At 45.5% G+C, this 22,077-nt stretch overlaps 1 protein-coding gene across 1 annotated transcript in view; it reads right to left on the bottom strand.

Moving 5' to 3' along the window:
* Positions 1-22,077, bottom strand: part of ryr1b (ryanodine receptor 1b (skeletal)) — a 70,885-nt gene that overhangs the window by 25,892 nt on the left and 22,916 nt on the right. The window contains exons 13-70 of the mRNA XM_034548380.1: positions 21,316-21,437; positions 20,996-21,182; positions 20,588-20,723; positions 20,399-20,494; positions 20,068-20,186; positions 19,699-19,832; positions 19,369-19,610; positions 19,082-19,274; positions 18,437-18,653; positions 18,255-18,359; positions 17,754-17,857; positions 17,565-17,648; positions 17,319-17,478; positions 16,935-17,132; positions 16,699-16,887; positions 16,127-16,301; positions 15,795-16,003; positions 15,176-15,522; positions 14,096-14,231; positions 13,721-13,881; positions 12,973-13,135; positions 12,755-12,841; positions 12,425-12,651; positions 11,772-12,216; positions 11,458-11,685; positions 11,128-11,322; positions 10,788-10,988; positions 10,356-10,467; positions 10,099-10,245; positions 9,692-9,965; positions 9,296-9,413; positions 9,035-9,167; positions 8,693-8,787; positions 8,449-8,584; positions 8,184-8,367; positions 7,854-7,965; positions 7,619-7,739; positions 7,340-7,509; positions 7,012-7,232; positions 6,590-6,680; positions 6,258-6,398; positions 6,019-6,182; positions 5,609-5,687; positions 5,412-5,501; positions 5,198-5,338; positions 4,456-4,533; positions 4,281-4,356; positions 4,057-4,180; positions 3,346-3,461; positions 3,170-3,237; positions 2,966-3,087; positions 2,658-2,707; positions 1,412-1,472; positions 1,202-1,328; positions 1,006-1,114; positions 833-914; positions 498-628; positions 65-385 (exon numbers count right to left, since the gene is read on the bottom strand). Coding sequence (XP_034404271.1) covers positions 65-385; positions 498-628; positions 833-914; positions 1,006-1,114; positions 1,202-1,328; positions 1,412-1,472; positions 2,658-2,707; positions 2,966-3,087; positions 3,170-3,237; positions 3,346-3,461; positions 4,057-4,180; positions 4,281-4,356; positions 4,456-4,533; positions 5,198-5,338; positions 5,412-5,501; positions 5,609-5,687; positions 6,019-6,182; positions 6,258-6,398; positions 6,590-6,680; positions 7,012-7,232; positions 7,340-7,509; positions 7,619-7,739; positions 7,854-7,965; positions 8,184-8,367; positions 8,449-8,584; positions 8,693-8,787; positions 9,035-9,167; positions 9,296-9,413; positions 9,692-9,965; positions 10,099-10,245; positions 10,356-10,467; positions 10,788-10,988; positions 11,128-11,322; positions 11,458-11,685; positions 11,772-12,216; positions 12,425-12,651; positions 12,755-12,841; positions 12,973-13,135; positions 13,721-13,881; positions 14,096-14,231; positions 15,176-15,522; positions 15,795-16,003; positions 16,127-16,301; positions 16,699-16,887; positions 16,935-17,132; positions 17,319-17,478; positions 17,565-17,648; positions 17,754-17,857; positions 18,255-18,359; positions 18,437-18,653; positions 19,082-19,274; positions 19,369-19,610; positions 19,699-19,832; positions 20,068-20,186; positions 20,399-20,494; positions 20,588-20,723; positions 20,996-21,182; positions 21,316-21,437 — 8,854 coding nt within the window. The remainder of the gene's footprint in view (positions 1-64; positions 386-497; positions 629-832; positions 915-1,005; positions 1,115-1,201; positions 1,329-1,411; positions 1,473-2,657; positions 2,708-2,965; positions 3,088-3,169; positions 3,238-3,345; positions 3,462-4,056; positions 4,181-4,280; positions 4,357-4,455; positions 4,534-5,197; positions 5,339-5,411; positions 5,502-5,608; positions 5,688-6,018; positions 6,183-6,257; positions 6,399-6,589; positions 6,681-7,011; positions 7,233-7,339; positions 7,510-7,618; positions 7,740-7,853; positions 7,966-8,183; positions 8,368-8,448; positions 8,585-8,692; positions 8,788-9,034; positions 9,168-9,295; positions 9,414-9,691; positions 9,966-10,098; positions 10,246-10,355; positions 10,468-10,787; positions 10,989-11,127; positions 11,323-11,457; positions 11,686-11,771; positions 12,217-12,424; positions 12,652-12,754; positions 12,842-12,972; positions 13,136-13,720; positions 13,882-14,095; positions 14,232-15,175; positions 15,523-15,794; positions 16,004-16,126; positions 16,302-16,698; positions 16,888-16,934; positions 17,133-17,318; positions 17,479-17,564; positions 17,649-17,753; positions 17,858-18,254; positions 18,360-18,436; positions 18,654-19,081; positions 19,275-19,368; positions 19,611-19,698; positions 19,833-20,067; positions 20,187-20,398; positions 20,495-20,587; positions 20,724-20,995; positions 21,183-21,315; positions 21,438-22,077) is intronic.

The raw sequence follows: 22,077 nt of genomic DNA, 5'->3' as shown, positions 1-22,077 counted from the left end.
AAACATGAGATGAGGTGAAAAAGAAGACGTCTCGTATCAAATTGTGAATCTTGCGCCCACTGACCTGCCAACCTCTTCATCCAGGAGGCCTCGTCTATGCCCAGGTTGTTAACCACAATCTTCATGATGCTTCCCAGCAGCTGGTTCAGCTGCTCGGAGGTTATGGAGGTGCACAGCTGGCCCTCCAGCTCGGGGAAGTTCTCCAGGCCCCTCTCCCACCAGCGGGGGAGGTAATTGCACAACATGGGCAGGGTGATCTCAATCACGTGGGGCATTTCTTTGTAGCGAGCCCCGGACTCAGCCAGGTTGTGGATCTCCTTCATCAGGACCTCCAGCTCTGGGATGTCCGTGCACAGCTCCTCTACTTGGTTGGGAAGACCCAGAACTGAAGAGGGAGAGAGTAGACGGGCAAAGTAAAAGTTGGGGAAACGATTTATTATCAACTAATTCTGGGTCAATGTTGTGCTGGGGAGGAAAACAAGGGGGAAAAAACTCACTGGTTCTCTCTCTGGGAGTCTTGGTGGTATATACAGAAAACATGTTGAACTCATTCAGTGATGGCTCAAGGAAGGCCACCGGCATAGCCGCTGCTAAGTGGGCCAGACACTCGCCAAGAGCCGGTCGCTGTCTGCAGAAGAGAAAATACCATAAAATCTTTATGAAATGTCAAAACCAAGCTATGCGAGCACACTTTTCTTCCCTGTTTAATGTTCTCATAGGGTTTAAGGATTGAAGTATTTTAAATATATTTAAATGATAACTCGACAATCAAATCCCACATAAAAGCCACATCGTTATAGGCACTTTCTTAGATCCAGAGGTCTCTACTCACTTATCTACATGTGGAGTCTTCACTGTGCCCAGAGAGTAGATACTGCACATCAAACGGTAGCAGGATATTTGCAGGTCGTCCACTGAGCATGGGGAGCAGAGAGGCGTTGCATTAGCTATGAGTCGGCCCTTTGTGTCGCCGTTAATTCAATTGGAGAGGAGCGTTTCACTCACACATGACGTCGTCCCCAAACTGGTGCTGGGCAATGTGGTCGAACAGTGAGGTGAGGACTGGCAGCAGGGCATTGGTGGTGTAGTTGATGTTCTGGGCCACACCCTTAACCTACAGGATCACAGGCAGATGGACAGATATCATCTCAAAGGGAAGATGAACATGTGAAAAACTAAGCAGTTTGGTGCCGTCTCTCACCTGGTTCCGACTGGACACTTTGCCCAGTTTCAGGTTCTCGACCATCTTCTCAATGTCATCGGCAGCACTCTCAAAGAACTGGCGCAGGACGGCCTTCACAATCTCAGGGCCCGATTTCATAACAGTCCTTGAAAAGGAGGACACAAATATCATCTCAGACGGTTGGTCGGTTTCGTCCTGGGGTTGTAATATGAATAGATTGCGAGTTACCTGGCATCCAGCGAGCGTGAGAGGATGTGCAGACAGTTTACCACTGCGCCTGCATCCGTTCCTGAAAACCACAGAGCAAAGACGTGTCGTCTCCAAATTATTGAACTCAATTCATTTTAAAGGACCGATTTATTCATAGAGTTAAGAGTTAAGCGCTCCACTAAAAACAGAAATCACAAACAGTTACAGTAGAGCGTGTTAAAAAAATATTGACCAAACTCAGAATTACATTAAAACCATAAATTTTTAATCATCACAAATACTATACATTACATAACTGAGACAACTTAAACACGCAACTATAGAACAGTTTGTCTGCAGTTTTTGCACTTGACTATCATCTACTGTGTAATACAACACTGAAAATAACTGTGTAAACACCTGGGCCCAGATGTGTGAACAATGCATATGCACAAAAAGCATGAGAATGTGCCTCGCTGCTGGTGAAATGATGAGCTGGACACGAAATATAAGATGATGTCACATTTGGTAGATTATTTTCCAGTTTTAACATCTTTGCATTGAACACAGCATTCAGTGAAAGGTCCATCTGAGGCCTCCGAGCCATCATCTCCCCAAGTTAATGATCGTTGAGCTTCATCCTGAATCATGTAGCCTTTTGTAAAGTTTATTTCAAGATGAGCTCAATGAATTAGTCTTTGATCATCTCTGAGGTGTTTAACAATGAAGACTAAGGTATCACCACGATGATTATTCATAGCCATGTGTAACAATCACAGGTAATTGGAGGACCTTGACCTACTTTGTTGTTCTTCTCATTGACAGGTGTAATAAGCCATTCATGGCTATCCGTATGAGTAGCAATTAAGGTTGTGCACGTGAGTTCTGTTCCACAAAGATTGAGATTTATAAAACGATAAGGCTCATGCGCATCACAGAAATCCGAGAATAGAATGCATATTCATATTTCTGCCTTTGTGTGTCGACAGAGTTTTAGTTGTGAATCTACGTAGTTTCATGAATCTGGTTGCAGAAAAAAAATAATCAAAGCCAAGCAGAAGGTGAGCTTAAGACAGAGCAGCATTAGACAAGCAGATCCAAGGGATGAGAGTGTAGAGAGGACACCATGTACAGATTGACATCATGACATATAAATGGGAAGGTGGGTAGGAAGAGGTAGTGAAAAAGTTATGGCGAAATAAAAAGAAATCCAACAGGGAAAACTGATTCCACAAAAGGGACAGAGATGGTGACAGGGCGGAACGCCACCATGCAGGTTCCTTACCAAAAAGAGAAACTCTGTGCCTCACCAAAGCAGCCAACTTACAGAAGATACTGAGGGTGGAGGAGAAAAAAGAGGAGAAGGAGGGAGAACGGTAAAGGGAAACAGGGCAGGAAAGATGTTTGAAGTGACACAAAAAAGCCAAAGGGAGCTCAAGGATTTCTAACTGAATATTGCACAATAGGAGAGAGATGAAAAGACAGGGGAAGAGGAGCGACACATTCACAGTACTGTACTCGAGGAAAGGTAGACGGTGAAGAGAACATACCAGTCTTTTGATGAACACGTTCTAGAGCTTGTACTGCACATACCTTGCAATCATCTCCTTCTCCTTGTTGGAGGAATGCCCTCCACTCCCCAAGACTTTAGCGGGAGTGGAGAGGAAGTACAGGCAGTGGTTCTTGAAGTATTGATTGACTAGCGGCAAGAGGATCTATAAAAAATAACCGGATGAAATATGAACTGCAGAAGATAACTACCAAAGAAACACCTCGTCATGCTATTAAACAGCTGACCTTGGCAAAGAATTTGATCTCTTGTTCATGTGGCGACTTCTCCACTCTTCCACTGCTGACCACAGCCTCTGTAAAAAAACACAAAAAAACGGAATCAAATCGAGTCAGCCCTCAAAAGGTGCGTGTTGATTAAACGATACGCAATTAAAAATTGGAAGTCTCGCAAACCAAAGTACCGAGATGAGCAATGAACTCCTGGGCAATGTCCATCCATTTAAGAAGCTTCTGGAGGAAGCCATAGGCGAAGCGCTTCTCAATGGAGGAAATGTCCTGCTCCATGTCCTTCAGTCCCCTGAAGATGGAGAGAAGAGAGAGCAGTCATGACATTCAGAGAGAGGGGAACATGGACAGAAATGGGTCGTTCCTTTTACGCAGCAACATTTCTGCCCGCATGAGTTCCTGACATTTTCTTTAAAACTAAAACATGTCAAATATTGAGAATAAAATGTCTTGAATTGTTTACTCTGTGTCTCTGAAGTAATTTCATCATTGTTTGTAGTTTCTCACGTAAAATAAAAAAAGACGACACTTCCATTGTGACCATTTTTCGAACCATTGGGAACTCAAAGATGTAAAGTTGTGAGAGCATGCATTTTCCTCCATGTTTCATGATGTTAATCTGTTTGTCACACACTTAAAATGTCCATCTTCTTCGACTTAATTATGAAGAAAGTTGTTCTGATCAAAAAAATAATCTGATTATAGACCTTTTCTGTTTAGAAGGCTGGCTCGCTAAATCTAGATCAGTCAAAGAGCTACGGCTAACTTAGCTCAACATGTGTCACCCTGTTAGGTCTACAGACCAATACCAACAGTCATAGTCATTATTATTGAGTGGGATATGTTCTATCCATCTGTGCTCTAATCTTAAATGATCATGCTGATACCTTGTCACAGCATATCCATTGAGCTGGAGGAACTTGAGCAGGTCCTGGGCCTTCTCCCTGTCCCTGGCCTTCTCCTTGGCGGTCAGGGTGTCATACGGCACCAGCAGAGGATGGGTGCCAGCACCTAACAGAATACATTTTTGGACTCAACAGACTGCAAACTAGCAACAATCACTAAAACAAACTCTTCAGATGAGGATATGTCATAGAAAACCCCCTCTGACCTTTGGCCTGAAGCTCCAGCTTCTTCTTCCTGCCCCAGGTGTTGTGGTAGTTCTCAGCCAGCTGCTCGGCCATAGACTGCACGTTGAGGGTGACAACGTTATAGTCAGGCTCCTGACAGGCCAACCGAAAATATGAGGCCAACAGTTATCAGTGCTGTGATGGAAAGAGACGTACCTGCAGCTCTCTGGACAGGGCCATTCCTGCGATATCTATTGGCTGAGGGTTGTAGCCGTGACTGGGATCATAAGTGGCCTGAAGACAGAAAACACATCATCCAGAGATGTGGTTCTCCACGTGAGGTTCAGGGACCTCTCTTTCACCATTGATTTAGCCATTGAAGTATGCAGAATGTTTAAGAATACAGATTTCAATGGGTCACAAGTGTGTACTGTGAACAGATAGGTCTGATTATTATTGTAGACCTTGAGCAACAGCTGAGTTTTGACATGAACACATTATTAATTATTATTAAGTCAATTGGAATTATATAGTCTGATGTCACACATTTCTTCAGGGGCTTTACAGTCGGTACAACATTAGACACCTTCTGTCCCAACAGCAGATAAAACTCCCCCCAAAAAAACCTAAACAGGAAAAGAAAAAACTGGAGGAACTGAGGAGGGCTCCCCCCTCAAGGAAGGACAGGTGTGCAAAATTACAGCATATTCAACTCATATGACAAATGACACATAGAACATAACATGTATGAAAAAAAGATAATACAGGAGGATGTTAAGCAGCTTCCTGGTCTCACCAAACAGACCTCCTCACCACCATGCAACCTGGAAGGAGGACCGGCTACACAAACAGATGTGACTCTCCGGAGCCACTTACTACTTTATTCAAAGCGCAAACAATAAATCCAGCAACAGCGTATTCTAATCCCGGGTGTATTCTTCACTCCTCTCTCTTTTACCTGAGCAGTTTGGGAGATCTTGCGTGTGGCGGCCTTCTTCTCCACTTCTACCTCCCCGTCCCTGGCTTTATCCAAGGTCCACTCCCAGGCCAGCATGGCTTTGACGGACTCTTTGATAGGCCACCGATAAATCTCCTTGTCCTGAGAAACAGAGAAAAGAGGATTTAGACATGAACAGTGAGCCTGTGTTCAGACCTGACAGAAGAAGCGTTACCTTTTCAGAGAAGGTTTTGTAGGGCCGCAGCATTGGGTGAGACTTCGCGTTCTCATCCAACACCTCTCCGTAGGTCCAGTTGTTCTGAATCTGAAAATATATTTATCAATTGGGATGATTACCACAAAGTACAAAACAATTTCAAAAAGACAAACAGGCACTTTTATATCTGGTGATTTCTATTTTTCTTAACTGACCTTCTCAAAGGCCCATTTGTCATGAGTGTGCTCTGCAAACTTGTTGATGAAGGCATCCAGCCTCTCTGGGATGATGGTGCTGTGAATAAGTTATATTCATATTTAGTGTGAGGTCATGAATACCATCCACTATTTATTAAACTGACCATGTTGTGACCTGTGGATTACGTATGTAATTCCCTGTTCGTGCCCTTCCTCACAGTCACTTCTTTTTATTTTCTATTTTGACAATGGGATGGATGTACACGCAAGACGTGTGAAATCACATCAAATTGCACAAAAAACATTTTCTTCTCGGTAACATGCAGTGAGTATTTGACTATACAAATGCTGAAGTATTCCTTTTAAGAACGATAAGTAATGGAACTTGTTTTAACCCTTTTTTCCCTGTCATGTATGTCTCTGCTTACTTGGTGGTCTCCACTGGTTTGGGGTCAAAGTTGCCTTCCGCATCCACAGAGGCCTTCTTCTCCACGTGAGAGGAGTAGGTGGCATCCACGTAGTCGGGCGGGATGGCTCCTGCTATAGCACAGAGGCACGGCATGGCGATCTTGAAGAGCTCTGTGTCGTATTTCTGTAACGTGGTAATGACGCGAGCATTAAACCTGTGTGGTCACGCAGCTTGAACACCAAGAGATTCCTCTCTCACCTTGTGCGCCAGAGATTCCAAGATTCCCCAAAAGAGTTTACGAGACAGATGTAGCTCCTCCTCTGAGGTCACCCCGAAATTAGCCCATCCATTAGGCAAGCAGTAGTACTTCCAGCAACGCTCGTAGTGATTGGTCAACAGCTGAAACAACGAAATTAAAGATCAAAGTAAAATATATATTTAATGGATTGTATACCCAAGAAATATATTCTCTGGTAATTACTGTATGTAACAACTGAACAAGAAAATGCAATAATCACTGTGATTGGGTGTGCATATGTTGCATTGTTTTAAAATGAAACAAAGCAAATACAACAGAATGGCAGGCCAACCTTGAGAGGCATCTTTGCATATTCGTTGAGGATGGGCACATCAAACACCAGCCGTCTCAGCAGATGCTGCAGCATGGAGGGTCGAAGGAACCTGTGAATGTCATCAACATGCTGCATGAGGAATTTAGCTGTTTAGAAGTGGATGCTGTTTCTTTCGGGGTCCTTAGTTATCACGGAATATGTTGCAAATTAAATATTTTTATTATTAAAAGAGTTGAGTAGCGTTCACATTTGAACCACTATCTGGAATTCGGTGCCCCTACCCAGTGGTGCTACGGTACTTTACTCTCTGCAATACCGAAAAAGTTTATTTAGTTGTAAGTTTAGTAGAATTCGGTACACGACCCCCCAACTATTGCAACCATTCAGATGCCCAATTATCATTCACATGTTTTCAAATAGAGACAGGGATTGGTACTGACTTGCAGAGTGACATGAGGCACTCCTCGATGACGTCCCTCTGAGCCTTGGTGAGGGCTCGGCCGCGGGACAGGCGGTAGATGGTGTGGAGCATGGAGTCGATCATGATGGCCCGGTGTTCGGTCCCAGCAAACAACGGGGCGCACTTGGTGAGGAGAGGTAGTACAGCCGAACAGAGGTAGCGGTTCAGCGCCAGGGCCATTTCAGTCGTACTAAATGACACCTGGAATCACAGAGGGAGACCAAAAAAATTAGTTGAACCCAGAGTAATACTTTGGAGATGGATGGAGTAGTAAGCAACGTGTCTTTGCTGTGTCTTTTGCTAGTCACCGTGTCCAGAGAGGCTGCAGCTCTCATGTCAGGCAGGAAGCCGACCTCTAGCACATGAAGCAAGAAGTCCTGGTTGTCGATGCCGTACACTCTGTCGAGGAACAGCACCATGGAGGCCTTGTGGTCTGGCACAAAACTGGCGGACATCTTAGGCTCAATGATCTGCCCATCTGTGGCTGCGGACAGAAGAAATCAGATGCAGGATGATGCCAAAGAAACAGCCCAAATATTGCACACTTGCACAGCGCATCCATACTTGATTCCAACTTAATGTCTCACCTTTCCCGTATGCAGGAATCTGGACGGATAGGCTGATGACTCCCACCAGATCCTCTATGGGAACCAGAGACCTCAGGATGGCCCTGATCCTGAGAGCTTCACCCTTACCTGCTTGGATCAGCTGTCGACATGAACATTTGCGACACATTGTGTGAGAGACCAACCGGCACTCGGAGCCAAAGCGCCTGGAGGCTCAAGAAAAAAAATCTATATTGTGAAACGCCGCTCTACTCACGTGCATCTCAGGGGCGCAGCGACCCAGCAGATCGATGAGGGCCGAGTAGAAGGACATGATTGCATTTCCCAGATGTACACGGTTCTCCTCTTGCTGTTCCTCGCCACCGAACCTGCCAATCAAGAGATCATGTGAGTATAGCTTTATAATAATGTCAATTAAGTCATTAAGTCTACAGCCCCAAGATGTTTGGTTAATTTAGCTTTTGTTAGCCCGACACCAATTAACCGGTGACTGAGCGCTTACTTTACTCCGCTGCTTCACCGTTTTGAAGAGTCAAAGATGTTCTCTTGGCGGTAAACCTTTGACATGCCTGGTGCCAACACTTACATGAAGCGCCTGTCTTTCTTGACTGTGGGTCCATCCCTCGCTGGATCCTCTGAGATCTTGATGGCCTCCTCCATGGCAGCCAGCAGACCATTCCCGCCCTCTCCTCTCAGGGCCGGGCCGAAGCACTCGGGCCGCCGGATGAGCAGACGCACCACTACGTTGGCGTTCTCTTCCACGCTCTCCCCTGTGAGAGGGTGCGGATGTTATTGATGGTTACGGTCAACTCAAAACAACAAATGTAATCAGCAGACGTGAGGGTGCTGACCGTTAACAAAGACAGCAAAGCGGAGGAAGTCCAGGTATCTCTCTCCTCCACAGGGGTTCCAGCCGATGTCAGGGTAGCCCTTAGAGAGGAGCATTGGACACATCTGGAGGCCGCAGCCCGCCAGGTACGTCACCACCTGCATCACCACGCATGTGAGGAGACACCAAGAGAGACTATCAGCTAACAAGGCCACTGAACCCATTCATGCGTTTCCTTGTCGTCACCTTTTTTTATTTTCTCATACCATTTCCAGGTCCTGCTCTTGTAGCGCCAAGGCCAGCTCATTGTTGTCAATGCAAGAAGCCGCAGCCACATCCAAAGGTGTGGACCCACGCATGCCTGCAAATGTAAGACAAATGAGTCTGCATTTGTTTGTTTTATAGGCTAGTCATTCAATATTGTTCTATAGGTTTATAGGTTTACTGCTGTCATGAGAAACATTTCAAAGGAAAGTTTAGTCTAATCTTTACATTTTTTAACACCGTTTTCAAATATTCCACTTATTCCATTTATATTAAATAAATCAGCATTTCTAAATTAAATCTGGAAAAACTTTCATGGACGGCAGAGTGTAACGGATACTGACCCAAGCCGATGCCGCTATTCTGCAGCAGGTAGCTCAGATGGTCAAACATGGAGCGCTGGTTCTGTCGGCTGATGCGACAGAAGTAGCACAGGAAACGGCAGCAGTTGGTCACCATTTGGGGGAATCGAATCTCCTGGAGAGAAAGAGTGAAAAGATGGGATCTGTTTACTCTGGGCTCTAATTAATTCAAGTGTCCAAAAGAACAATTATACCGGTTGAACTGAATAAAAAGACAAACTAAGACTGAAAATCATCAGTTACCTTGGAGTCTCCTCCTCCGCCCAGCACATTGACCATCACTTCCATGACAGTCTCGTGCATACCAAGAGCTCTCATCAGATTGGGGTGTTGGTAGAACACCTTGTTGTTCATGATGTTCCTATAATAATTACAAAAAATAAGTTCCTGGTTAAGTTCTGATGAAGCATTGGAAAACAATTGCAGATTGAGGTTTTTAGGGCAGGAGTTTTTTTCTTGGTTGAATTTCTATATTTTGGGACAGTAGCTTGGATTACAAAATATACATTAACCAAGGGCCAATATTATTTCTTCTGCCGTCCACAATAAAAAATTGGGTAACTGTATATGGTGCACGCAAAAGCAATGCAAAACTATGTCAGGAGGGACTTAAAAGTCCCATCTTTATCACAAACTGACCCGATGCTCTGGATCATGAGCCGCTCCTCCTCTGGGCCCATCTGGACGATGAGCAGTGAACGGATCTGTCCCAAGCACTCGAGTAGGTCCATGGTGTCCTGGACAGACACGGCGTTGATGGCGTAGGCTTTGGGCAGCGCTCGGATCAGCTCGCCGAGGCCGTCGTACTGCCGGTGGAGCAGGCTGAACATCAAGCGCACCAGCTCAGGGTTCTGAATGAACGACTCCTGGGCCCAGTGGATCATGGTGTGGGAGATTAGTTCCTGAAGGCTGCCTTGGTGGAGGGGACACAAAGAGGTAAAGTGTGTCTATTATGTAATATCAGGTGTTTAGATTTTAATGGATTCATCAAGAATGCATTTGCTATTTGTTTGGAAGTTCGAATATCATTTGGCTGCTCCTCTTACTGGGCTTTGCTTCCTCCTCGACCTCCGGCTTCTCCTCCTCCTCCTTCTTCTTGCGCAAGCTCTTGATCTTATCAGCTAAACTGATGAGTCTGCCCCTCAGCGAGGTGTCCACCTCCTCCTCCTCCGCCTCCTCCTCGATATGTATACCTGTGAGTGAAATGGGTATGCAATGTTTAGAGCCCAAACACTTGAACATGAAAAGTCATCCACACTTGCCAAGTAAAATAAACACGCAGCATCTTTAAAGGACTTCTCACCGCAGTGAAGCAGGAGGTCATTGTGAAACTCTGCCAGAGTGTCCCGCACCTCCTCGGGCACTGGACTGTTCTCATCCTCTGGACTGTGCTTGAAGTTGGTCAGCAAGATAACCTTGAGGAGGAACACAGTAAGATAACCCCATCGGCATAGTTCGCTTCTTCTAGTTTTGAACGAGGCATAGCATTTCAAACATTCCCAGGGATTTTCTTTGGGTTTGGGTTAGAACGTATTTGTTCTTGTGTTCTCCATCCCACATGTGACAGAATGAACCCACATGATAATATGCCTTAAAAACAAACCATCAAACAAGATTTTTTTTTATACAAGCCCATCTCCTTGGAAATAAACTGTCAAAAGTAAAACTCTACTTGGAAATCCAGTTTAAATTCAAACCCCATGGCTCACAATCGGTCTTCCTGGTCCATCAGTACCTGGTCCTGCGGTGGTGAACGGAACTCGCGGGTCTTGCGTGCAGTCTCAGCAGCCGACATGGTGAAGGCTCTCATTAACAGGTTGTAGCGCACACGTTGGTTCTTTTGAATATCATTGACAAACTGGTCGGAATAGGCCACGATGCCCTCCACTCTGTGACGCAGCTCGCAGTCGCAGAAGTACTGCAGCAGTGTGCACATCTGAGAGAGGTAGAGGAGGTAGGAGGAATACGGTGCCGACATGCAGAATACGTACACATTTAACAGATATTGTAAGGATATGAATACTGTGCAGATGCATACAGATGAATGGCAGGGTTCAGATATAAAATATAATGACCTGCAGTTTGACGGACTCTGGTAGCTTCATCTGAAGCAATCCTTCCTCCAGACCCTCCTCTTCATCTTTCACTTCTACCTCCACTGCCTCGGCCTCCTTCTCCTCCTCTGCCTTCTCTCCATCCACCTTTACTCCTTTGGTCTCTCCCTCCTCCTTCTCATCCACCTCTCTTTCATCCTTAGGCTCAGCATCTTCCTCCTTATGCTCGCCTCCCAAATCTATCAGCTCCTCTTCCTCATCACCGACCCCTTCATCCTCAAGATCAATCTCAGCTTCCTCCTTCGTTTCCTCCCCCTCCTTTGCTTCCTCAGCAGCTCCAAAATCCTCAGCTTTCTCCTCCTCCTCCTCCTTCTTTCCACTGAAAACATGTGGATCGATCATCTTGAGGATGTGCTTTGTGTCCTCATCGTTGAAGATGCCCATCATGAGTAGTGTACTGATCAGCTTCAGGATTGGGACAAAGTGGAACTCCACGCTGCCTCCTACTGGATCCCTCATGGCCTGGCTCCCATCCAGCACAGCCTCTGTTAACATGCTAATCGCCCTGGTCTTCAGCTCCTGAGGGGGAATGATAACAAAAATAAGTCAAATGCAACTAAAGTTTCATTACGTTTTTCCAACGCAACCTGTCTCTTGTCTCTTACCTGTAGGGGGAAAACGGGACTGATGGTGTACAAGTCAGGGTCAGTGCCAACGAAGTTGATGGAGGAGAAATGCAGCTTGGGCCGCAAGCAGGTGGTTAGGCCAACGCCGGGGAGAGAGTGGGCCTTTTTTGCATCGGGATAGAGGTGAATGCTGAGCGTCTCAGCAGACATTGGGACGATAAACTCCCGGTTGGTGCCCAGGCGTGCCCGCTTGGCAGACTCCAGGTGAATGCTGATGAGCAGGTCGTAGTAGCCGCTGCGGAGCGGTCCGGGCAGGTACGTGTTCTCGGTGGAGTAGAAAAGCTGGGACTCATCCACGTGGCTGCACAGGGCGTGGGCCACCCGGTTGTTGCCGAGAGCACACACGGCGCAGTAGAGCATGAGGGTGTGGTAGTGGAACTTCATCAGATCCTGACGCTCCGACAGCTCCAGGATGTCGATACACCTGAGAGACAAAAGACAGACTCAGGGATCAAAACTGATCATGGAGAGCAATTAGCAAAATCCTGAACTGCAAGTAAATCCGACAAGATTATGGTGATAAAATCAGAGGCTACTCCCACATCCCTTCAAAAGTGCAGTTTGACCTGCTGCTAATCTGCTAATTCCCCCCCCCCCATAACTAATTTGCTGCTGGGGCTACTGTCTCTGACCTGTTCTCCTCCGGGATGTGCAAAGCCATCATGATGAGAGGCTCAGTGCACTCCACCATCCAGCCCAACCGCTCGCTCACTTTGCCCACCTCCGGGTTGAGGAAGTGATTGGGCATACGACTCCAGATAACCGGGGTCAGCATCTGGACATCCAGCCTGGGAGGGCACTGGGGGACCGGGTTGTTGCGCTCGCTGTGGAACATTGCAGCCGAGATGGGCATAATGTTCTGAGAGGGGGAGAAAGAGCAAGAGGGTTTGAAGGTATTAATGACACAAAGCGTTAGAGAAGCTGGATCGGAAGAGGAACAAAAAGCAAGAGGAGCTTTGTACCTTGAGTTTGCCCAGCTCCAGCTGCACCATGTTCTGGTTGGAGGGCTGAACAAAGACGGCAGGAAACAGCTTGGTGTTGGGCTCCACCTGAAACAAAACATCTCTGGTTTTACAGCTCCACAGTGTAAAATAACTCATTTGAAGGGGAGCCTGAAAAAACACAGATACAAATAAACAACACAAACACACACACACAAAACTGTGCATCCTTTCCTTACCTGGTAGAAGGCGTTAATCTCTTTTCCGTTGGCTGTAAAGGTCATGAGGCCTGTGGCCAGGTCGACCAAGCAGCCGACTACCATGTCCTCCTGGCTGAAGCGAGTCTGATGATTGCTGACCAGGTCCCCGCCCCACACCATGTAACAGTTACTGTGCTTCATACTGCAGAGAAATAACACTACGTTCAAACTCATCTTGTTTTATTTTATATCGCAGTTGACACATTATACAGAACAAATAAAGACAAATAATACAGATAGACAATAACAAAACAGAAGCATGCAGCTAAATGAGGAGCCTCTCAGCTCTAGGACAGAGAACGTTCAACTGTAGAATAAATAAAAGCTTATAACTCCCCTTTTTGAACCGGAGCAGGTAGCTACTTCTCCCTCTTAAACTCTATTTAGTTAACAGGTTTTTCTTTATTCACAGAAAGACCATTTATTATTCTCCTTCTTGTCCACACACACACGATGGACTGGAATTACACAGCGACCCTAAATCACATTACCTACATATTAAAATAGGTGCAATGTGTAAAATATTGACACACGCGCCAAACAAAACAAATAAGGGGCATACTTCCCCCTCTACTACTGGGTCTATACAATCCAACATTTTTAAATCATCAGTTATAAATGACTTATTCGGCCAGAAAAGAGCGTGCAGCAGCTCCAAGAGACAAACCTCCAAGAACTGGCACTGCTCTTGTTCATAGAATACCGTTAGAATGAGGGAAAGACTTACCTGTCATGTATGTTGCCTCTGTCATCTCCCACAGTAACGGTGACACTGCGCACTTTGGAGAGGTCAAAGGTCGGATCATACTGGTGGTAGTCAGGAGTGACCCAGCCAACCCAAACACCGGACGGCTCCTGCCCAGCAAAGATCCTCAATGAGTAGTAATACTGAAAATAGAAAAGTAGTCTGAGTGAGACATTTATGAGCAGTAATATTAGATTATCTAGAGATGCTAAGATGACTTAAAATAGTATGATGGAACCTAATATATAGTTAACTCCCAATGAGCACGCCTTACTTAGGGACATTGCACAAAGCTGGAGGAACAATTTTAACATGTGCCTTAAACCAGGAATTAGCAGTGGCAAGTGTTCAGCTCACAGTGGTGGTATTCAGGATGAACTCAGGGTCATCTCTGTCGTCAGGGACCACATCTTCCACCAAACGTGGCACCATCGGAGGAGCAGGAGGAGGGGCAAGAGGCGTCATGGCAACCTTCTTGGCCTTGGAGAAGAATCTAATGCCCAAAGAGGATTTTGAACATTAGAGGAAAGTGATATTGCCTGATGAACTGCTCTGAGACCACATAACGCAACATCAGGGAACTGCAAGTATCACAAGCAAAACGAAAAAGAGGAACAATTTGACACCGTTGATTTTGTCATTTTGTATCTAGTTTTGTTTCTCTGGCCCATGTTTTGTTTTGTCCAGAGAAGATGGATGGATTCTTTATGTGACAGGTTGGACAACATGCACTCTTGAGCAGGTTAGCTCTGTTGTGCTTGATTGTTCAGAAATGACATGATAAGTGTTTAGAAGATTAAGGTGTTGACTATGGTGTTGTTCTTACATTAGTTATGTTGTTCATTATTGTGCAAGTTAAAATAATGAGTAAAGAGATGAGTGATCTACTAAGCAGTCTGGATCTTGATTGCTTTAGTCTCCGCCCACATACCTCTGGGAAAATCGCGATCTTTTCCTCACAAAAGTAAAGCCTTGTTGAGGAGAACACATCAAATCACTCTCGTGATTATTTATCCCCCCTTTTAGGTATGTTGTTGGTTATGAATGAAGTTAACATGTCGGTATGGATGTAAGATGTTTCCTGAGAATATTGTTGGTCTGTTTTGGTTACTTAAGAGTTGAGTTTTACTGTGAATATTGAAGTGTGTGTGTAATGCAATGTACGTGAGTTCCCGCCTGTTGACTGAAATTGCAGCTAGCTGTGTCAAGTGTAGCCGCCATTTTGTGATTCACAGAAATCAAGCTATTTTGTGTTTAGTGATATGTGTATGTATATAAATAATTGTGTTGTGCAAAAGAACAAAAGTAAAGCCTTGTTGAGGAAAAGACACCAAATCACTCTCGTGATTATCCATCCCCCCTTTTAGGGGTGTAACATGTACATAATAAGCTGCACCGTAAATGCTGTGCAGGCTTGTTCCTCTCCTCTATATTTACCCTTTTTTCTTTCCCTTTTCTGACACTGTGTCCTTCTCATTTTCCACAGAGAGCTCCTTCGCTACAGACGGCTCCGTCTTGTCATCGTCCTGCTCTTTGCGGCTGGCCGACTTCTTCAGAACCTCAAACTCGGAGTCGGGCTCCACCACTACCACTTCCTCCTCGGGTATGGTGAGGGCACGGGTGAGAGGGGTCGTGCCTGCCTGGAACTTGAAGGTCTCGTGGAACTGGACAGGCATGCTGAGTCGGAGGAACATCATATCTGTGTTGGCATTCTGCGAGCCAAAGGTCCGATGGGTCAGCTTCAGGCACGGGGCGCTGTCCACAGTTCCGTCCACGCGGGAGACCTGGGCGAGAGCACGTTTAAAGATGAGTAAATGATCTGGTTTGAATTATTCATTACATTACATTTCATTTAGCACTCATTTTACAAAAAGTGCATTAAACCATGAGAGTACAAACTCAGAACAAGTTCAATTCCTCCAAGAAAGCCAAACTACAAAGTGCTATAGGTAAGTGCCATTACTACTAAAGAGCAAATGTTTATTTTTATTCAAGGTATAGTGGGAAAAGATTTATTTTTATTCATTACACATTAAAAGTTTCACAGAGTAATTACCTCAACATGGTTGTGATCGGTGGGTAAAGGCACGAACTGGGGCAAACTTTTACTGAACCACATGGTCGTGTCTCGCTTCATGTTGATGGCAAAAGGCTCGAATCCTTCCTGCAGGCCACAGATGGCAAAGTAGCGCAGGCTGCTGACGTTCTGCCCAAGATTAATCCTTCCAACCTGAGACAGGCCCAGGGCACACACCGGAATAAAACCTGAGGGGTATAAACAAAGGAAAGTTATTGGAAAAAGTATTTACTAATTACTGTGAAGTTGTGCTAATATCCTGCAAGTGTTATGTCAATTGCTACTAATGCAGATCATATAGTGATACTTACCTTCCCCAATTTCGATATCTTTGAACGCCATGTCCGAGCCCGAGTCACTGATCAGCATTTCTCCGTTGAGTGTGAACATGATGTTCATCTCAGTCAGGTCAATCATACAGCCGACGACATCGCCAGACAGCCACTGGCGACCAAAGGGATCATTGCCAATATGCCATCTTTGAGCCTGGAAAAGGGTTCAAAAGATCATTTATGAAAAATACTACTTCAAATTTCCATTAAAAAAATAAAAGCAGAGACATCACTGACAGGCTCCGCTGTACTCCGGTAATCCTTTCTGGGTACTGAGACCTGTCTTGGTGTTGTCCAACTGAATGTTGACTTAATAACACTGTTTTTTTGGGGTTTATGTTTTATTTTCAATTTAAGGGACTGCCCATATTACATTCTTTCAAAAAAAATGTTGTTTGAACCGATGAGATGTGAATCCTTTGCAGGAAATCCACTCTTCACTTTGCTCGTCAATGTTTTGGAAGGTTTTGGAAATAACTTGAACCAGCTCGCTATCTATTAAATTACACAGACACTGATTTAATTAATTTGGGCAAAATGTGTGGACCGACCTTGTTGCCGTTAAAGACGTAGGCCAGTTCATCTGCTCCCAGTTCAGTGTCAGAGCGGACACTAGGTCGTGCCCAGCCCACTCGCATCTCCCCTGTGGTCGCAGCCTCGAACTCAAAGTACCACTTCCCTTGGGTGATGGCGTACGACCTCTCCGCCCTGAAGATCCGCACCTTGTCTCCGCGGGTGTTCTCCAGGCCATGGCCAGCTGTGGGGGGAAGATGACAGATATGGAGACGTTTGAGATGTCAATGAGATTCAGGATTAAATAAATAAATTTCGACTTACTGCTCTCCTGATCCGGAGGCTCGATGTTGTAGCCGTAGCCGATGAGGGTGCGGACGGCGTTGTTGACGCTGTCTCGGTTGGTTTTCTTAGTTTTCTCGTCCAGCAGGTTGTAAGGTACCAGACGAGGGTTTCGCTTATTCATGATGTCCTGAGAAGCGTAACAGAATACGATTTGATATAAAAAATCATTACCCCTGGAAAGGCTCCAGGGTTTAGCCTAAATTGGATTACAGCGGTATAAATGGACATGGTCTTAAGATAAGAGAATTGAGGTGATATAAATGAAACTGAAGACTAAAATTAAAAGGATTTCTTAAAAATGTGAAATTGATACCTGAACAATACTGTAGGTCCATCCTTGTCGTACCCGGTCCCTTGCCCAAACGTTATGTCCATTTTCTGCCAGTTTTTCTACAAGCTGGTTCTGGTTTGGTGTCAGTTTGACATGGTTGAGGTCAAGGGGGGCAGGCTTGTATGCATTGCTCATCACATAGCTAGAGGGCAAACGAAAGTTCATATTCAGACATACAGAAACGACGGCGTGGAACGTTTATGTAGCCAGAAATATCTGTCGTCATACGTCTTGGGCAGCTTGATCTTCTTGAGATTCTCCTCTGCTTTCTCGTCACCCATACCGACGTGGCAACCCAGAGCCAGGAGAGTCCTGTGGGCAAAACAAGGACACGGTCATCAACAACAACAGTCAGGGTAAGAGGAGGAACTTTACTTTCAAACAGAAACCTCTACAGAACCTCAACCACAAACTCACTTGAGAGTCTCGCCAGACATCTGCAGGTTGTAGTTCCTCTCTGGTTCAGGGAGACTCTGGAAGTCCACCAGACAAGGATGGAGTTTCTTATTATCATCTCTGAACTGTGGAGGAAGACGACTATAGATTACTCACTAGACAAAAGACCTAATTTATAATTAATTTAAGCTTTGTTTGCTTCAAACTAGAATCCTTGTGTTGCATCTGGTTGATGCATCAGTCAAGTCATGAAGATATATTTAAGTTTTAAGTTATGCTGGAATTAAAGAAAATAACCCAAAAGTCTTTTTGTAAGTACATAAACTACATACTGGGCCCCTATAGATTATAAACAATAACCTACAGTCTGATCATTATTGTAAAAAAAAAAAATACGCACAGCAGCATTTTGAACTATTACTCCCACATTACTCAAGCGCTCCAAATCATCTGAATCTGAGGTTGTAAAATCCAAACTCCTATTCTGTTGCGTCTGTGCTGTAGTGCTGGCTCAGGACTCACGCTCCCGTAGGTCCAGCCCTGTTCAATGCGGGTGACAGCCCAGAGCTCATGAATATTCTCTGCCAGCTTCTCTCGAATGCGCTCCAAGTGGGGTGGCAACACAATCTAAACGGCAAAAGGAAAGTCAGCAAACGCAAAGAAACATATAAAGCAGATACTCTGAAGAGGTTTGGGGCTTCCACCTGAACAGTGTCCACGGGGCAGGGGGTGAACGAGGTGTGGGTGAGGGACAGCGTGGGACCCAGCAGGTTGCGCACGCCGTGGAAGTCATGCTTGTACTCCTTGATGGGTTCAATACGCATCCTATCTCTGGGCAGCAGGGCCTCGTAGCATGGGGCGTAGCCAGGCGGGGGCATGAACTTGAAGTCGCCATGACGACCGCCAAGGAGGAACCGAACCCTGAGGCGACAGAAAAAGATCTTTATATGCTACTTAAATCCTTTATGGCAACAATGCTCTGATCTTTATCACTCATAAGTGAAGAAATAATTGATTTAATTTTTGTGCCAATTCCTGAGCCTTGGTTTCCCTCCCTGTCAGACAATTCACCAATAGCCCCATCTCAGCACTGTGAGGATCCTCACACACACAGACGCACACGCACACAGACACACAAGCACACACACACAGGCGCACACATACAGACACACAGGCAGACACACACAGGCACAAACACTTCATTTTTAGGGGTGCACGCCGACAACCTGAAACTGTTAAATCTGCTTCTGCACCAGCATAATTACATTGCATTCATATTTGTTGCATTGGTTTACTGTTTAAATAAAGATTAACACGTGAATGGCAACGTATCTTTATTTTGTACTTACTTGACTCCAGCAGAGAAGCTGATGACAGGGAAAAAGAGGCCGTCCACATTGAAGTTTTCAAACATGCCCTGAACCGGGTGGCCGTTAATACGGAAGGAGATGCTGGGCACACTCAGGTCCAGGCAGCAGCTGACGACGTCGTCTGCAGCCAGGGCGTGTGCACTGGGTGAAGCCACCTGGCGGGGTACGGTGCCTGAACGGCAGGGCAGAGGACGAGCGAGTCACAGAACAAGACGTATAGCATCATGGGAAACAGTACCGTAAATAAGTATCGAGAATCATCTCACCTGACCAGAGATCCAGTCCATCGTAGCCATAGGAGTAGAGGTCATCTCCCACACCGTTGCCTCCCCAGCCTTCTCCTCCTCCAGGGTAGGGGCTGTAGCCCTCGGTCATAGCCCAGCCCACACGCAGGTGGCTGGCCTGTGCCGTCACGAAGGGTTCCACGTAGTCTACCATCATCTCAAAGTACCATTTCTTATACTGCGTGGAACCCTCACATGTACCCAGGAAGATGTTGGGTCTCAAACTGAGCACAGAAGACAACGGCCATTTGGTAGAGTTAACAAATAGAAAACACCCGAGAAAACTAACAGTCTGTCCATTTACGACCGTACCTGGTGACATAGTTTACAATGTTGGTCTGCAGCAAGAGGTCACGACCCGGAAGCAGGTTTTCAGTGATGAGGTTCTGGTTGGACCTCACAGCGACACCATTACACACACAAAGAGAGCGCAGGACATCCAGGACCTAAAGGGAGCCGAGACACACATTACAATCACCTCCACGTTTAAATGTGGCAGAGCAGAGCGTCCACTACAATTTATGCAGGAATTCCGTAACCAAGAAGCAATTTTTAAGAGCCAAATACGCTTTCAGTATACTAAAACTTTCCAAACCCCGCCTGCAAAAAGCGTCTGGTTAAGTAAGCAACCGCACCAGCGATGTTCCTCCCTCACTTTCCTGACAGTGAGAAGAGACAAACCTTGTGGTTCCTTCCATGCTTGTCGAGGAGAGAGATGATGGATTTGATGTGGTTCTCCTGGATGATGTTCAGAACCTCAGGGCTTTCAATTAGCACACAGTACAGCACCTCAAGAATACCTACGTGTATAGATAGGAGGAATATGATCAATTGTCACTGCACTTTTTACAGCAGTAACAGTCATCATCGAATCTGATAAGAATTATATTAACAGTCTACAGGTTTAAGCTGCATCTAATTACAACAGTAGGTGCGGCCAACCCTTAAAAGCAAATAGCCATTTCTAAAGACCAACTTGTGTATCAGTGAACATGTGAGGGTCACTGGCTACCTGAGGAGGCCTCCAGGCGGTCCAGCTTGCTGACCAGCCAGTCCAGGTTGTCACAGAACAACGCACAATTGGAGCGGTTCCCCCTGATTAGAGAAGCTGTTCAGAGGAAACACAGAGTGTGAATTAATGTTACTGTGTTCAGCACAGATAGCGTACCTTTGTACTTTACGTTCATCTGGATTATTCTACCCAGCAGCTCGTAAAGAAGGTTGACAATCTCCTTCCAGGACTCTGCGGCTTCCTCCCCGGCAAATTCAGAGAAGTGGGCAGCAGTGTTATAGACGTTGAGGCGGTCGATGCACTCCAGCACGATGGTGATCATCCCCTGAGAAAGAAAAGCAGAAACACAAAGGGGAGACCGGAAAGGTTATGCAAAATGTCAAGTTCATCACCAGTTGTCTGTCTGCTGAGATCAGCCTCATGAGTGTGACAATATCATTTTATTAACAAACAAAGTTTGTTAAAGCCAATTATTAGGCGTTTTCCAAGTAATTCTATTAAGCTGAGACTGATTGCGTCAGCGTTCAGAGTCTGCGGATGAGAACAAAAAAATGTGAGCGTGTGTTTGTGAAGCTTTGCAGATATCTTGCAGATTACCTCCTCTTGGAAGAGGTTCTGCCGGTTGCGGAGGGAGCGAAGTTTGGTCTGCTTCTCCTCGTGCTCCAGTTCCTCCTCGGGAGGATGAAAGTAGAAGATGAGATCCTGAAGAGAGAGGATGACCCCCTCCAGAGGAAGAGACACAGCCCCTGGTGACTTGTTCTTCCCATTCAGGGCGTCCAAGCCCCTGGGAGAATACAAACAATCAATGTAAAACATGTCTTCATCCCACGTCAGTTTGCAGCTTTAGGATCAGAATATGGTCACGCTTTTGGTCCCATAAACAAATGAAAGCATGAGAGCAAAATGGAGACACTTACTTGTTGAACTGCCTGAAGAGGCCCATAGTGCTGAAAATCATTCGAGCAGCCTGAGACTCTTCATTTTGGGAGCGGGACACAGTGAGGGCATCGTCCATGTGGCCCTCCTGGTGCAGAATGACCTGGGGACGTGGACAACATCCTTATTGAAAAGTATCTCCAGGTGCTGATGTGGAAAGCTGAATCGCTACAGGGCGTCCGGTTAGAACCGCCACGATCGCCGTTCCTCAGTTGAGCTTGAGTCACACACACACTTGGTCATTCGTACAGCATATTGAAGCAAATAAAGACACGATATGGAAAAAGAATGATCACTATTTCACTTTGCTGCAGTTTAAGTTATGAAAATAAAGCACAACGCACATAACCCTAAATATTAAAATGGCACCAGGAATTGTGGATGGATGGATGGATGGATGGATGGATGACAAAGGTATGATACTCTAAATTAAGGGTTCATGCACACCAAGCCTTAATTAGTAACACCGGCACAGCTTCTTGCCTAACCGTATACAACACAATGCATTACGGTATTTCAGTGCAATCATGGTAATTAACCCCACCCTTCACCATAAATTACATGAAAAACATAACGGCTATGATTAAGGGGCAATTGAATGCTTGCAACCTTCTCTTTCAACCAGAATTAAGAGTTACTTCTAACAGAAATGTAGAACTCTTTTTCTTGTCTGCAGACAATGGACTGCACACCAACAAAATCCAGCAACTGAAGTCTTTTTTAACAATTATACCTCACAGTTC

Source organism: Cyclopterus lumpus, chromosome 13, assembly GCF_009769545.1.
Source record: "Cyclopterus lumpus isolate fCycLum1 chromosome 13, fCycLum1.pri, whole genome shotgun sequence".
Taxonomy (NCBI): Eukaryota; Metazoa; Chordata; class Actinopteri; order Perciformes; family Cyclopteridae; genus Cyclopterus; species Cyclopterus lumpus.
This window is presented reverse-complemented; position numbering and strand designations above follow the sequence as displayed.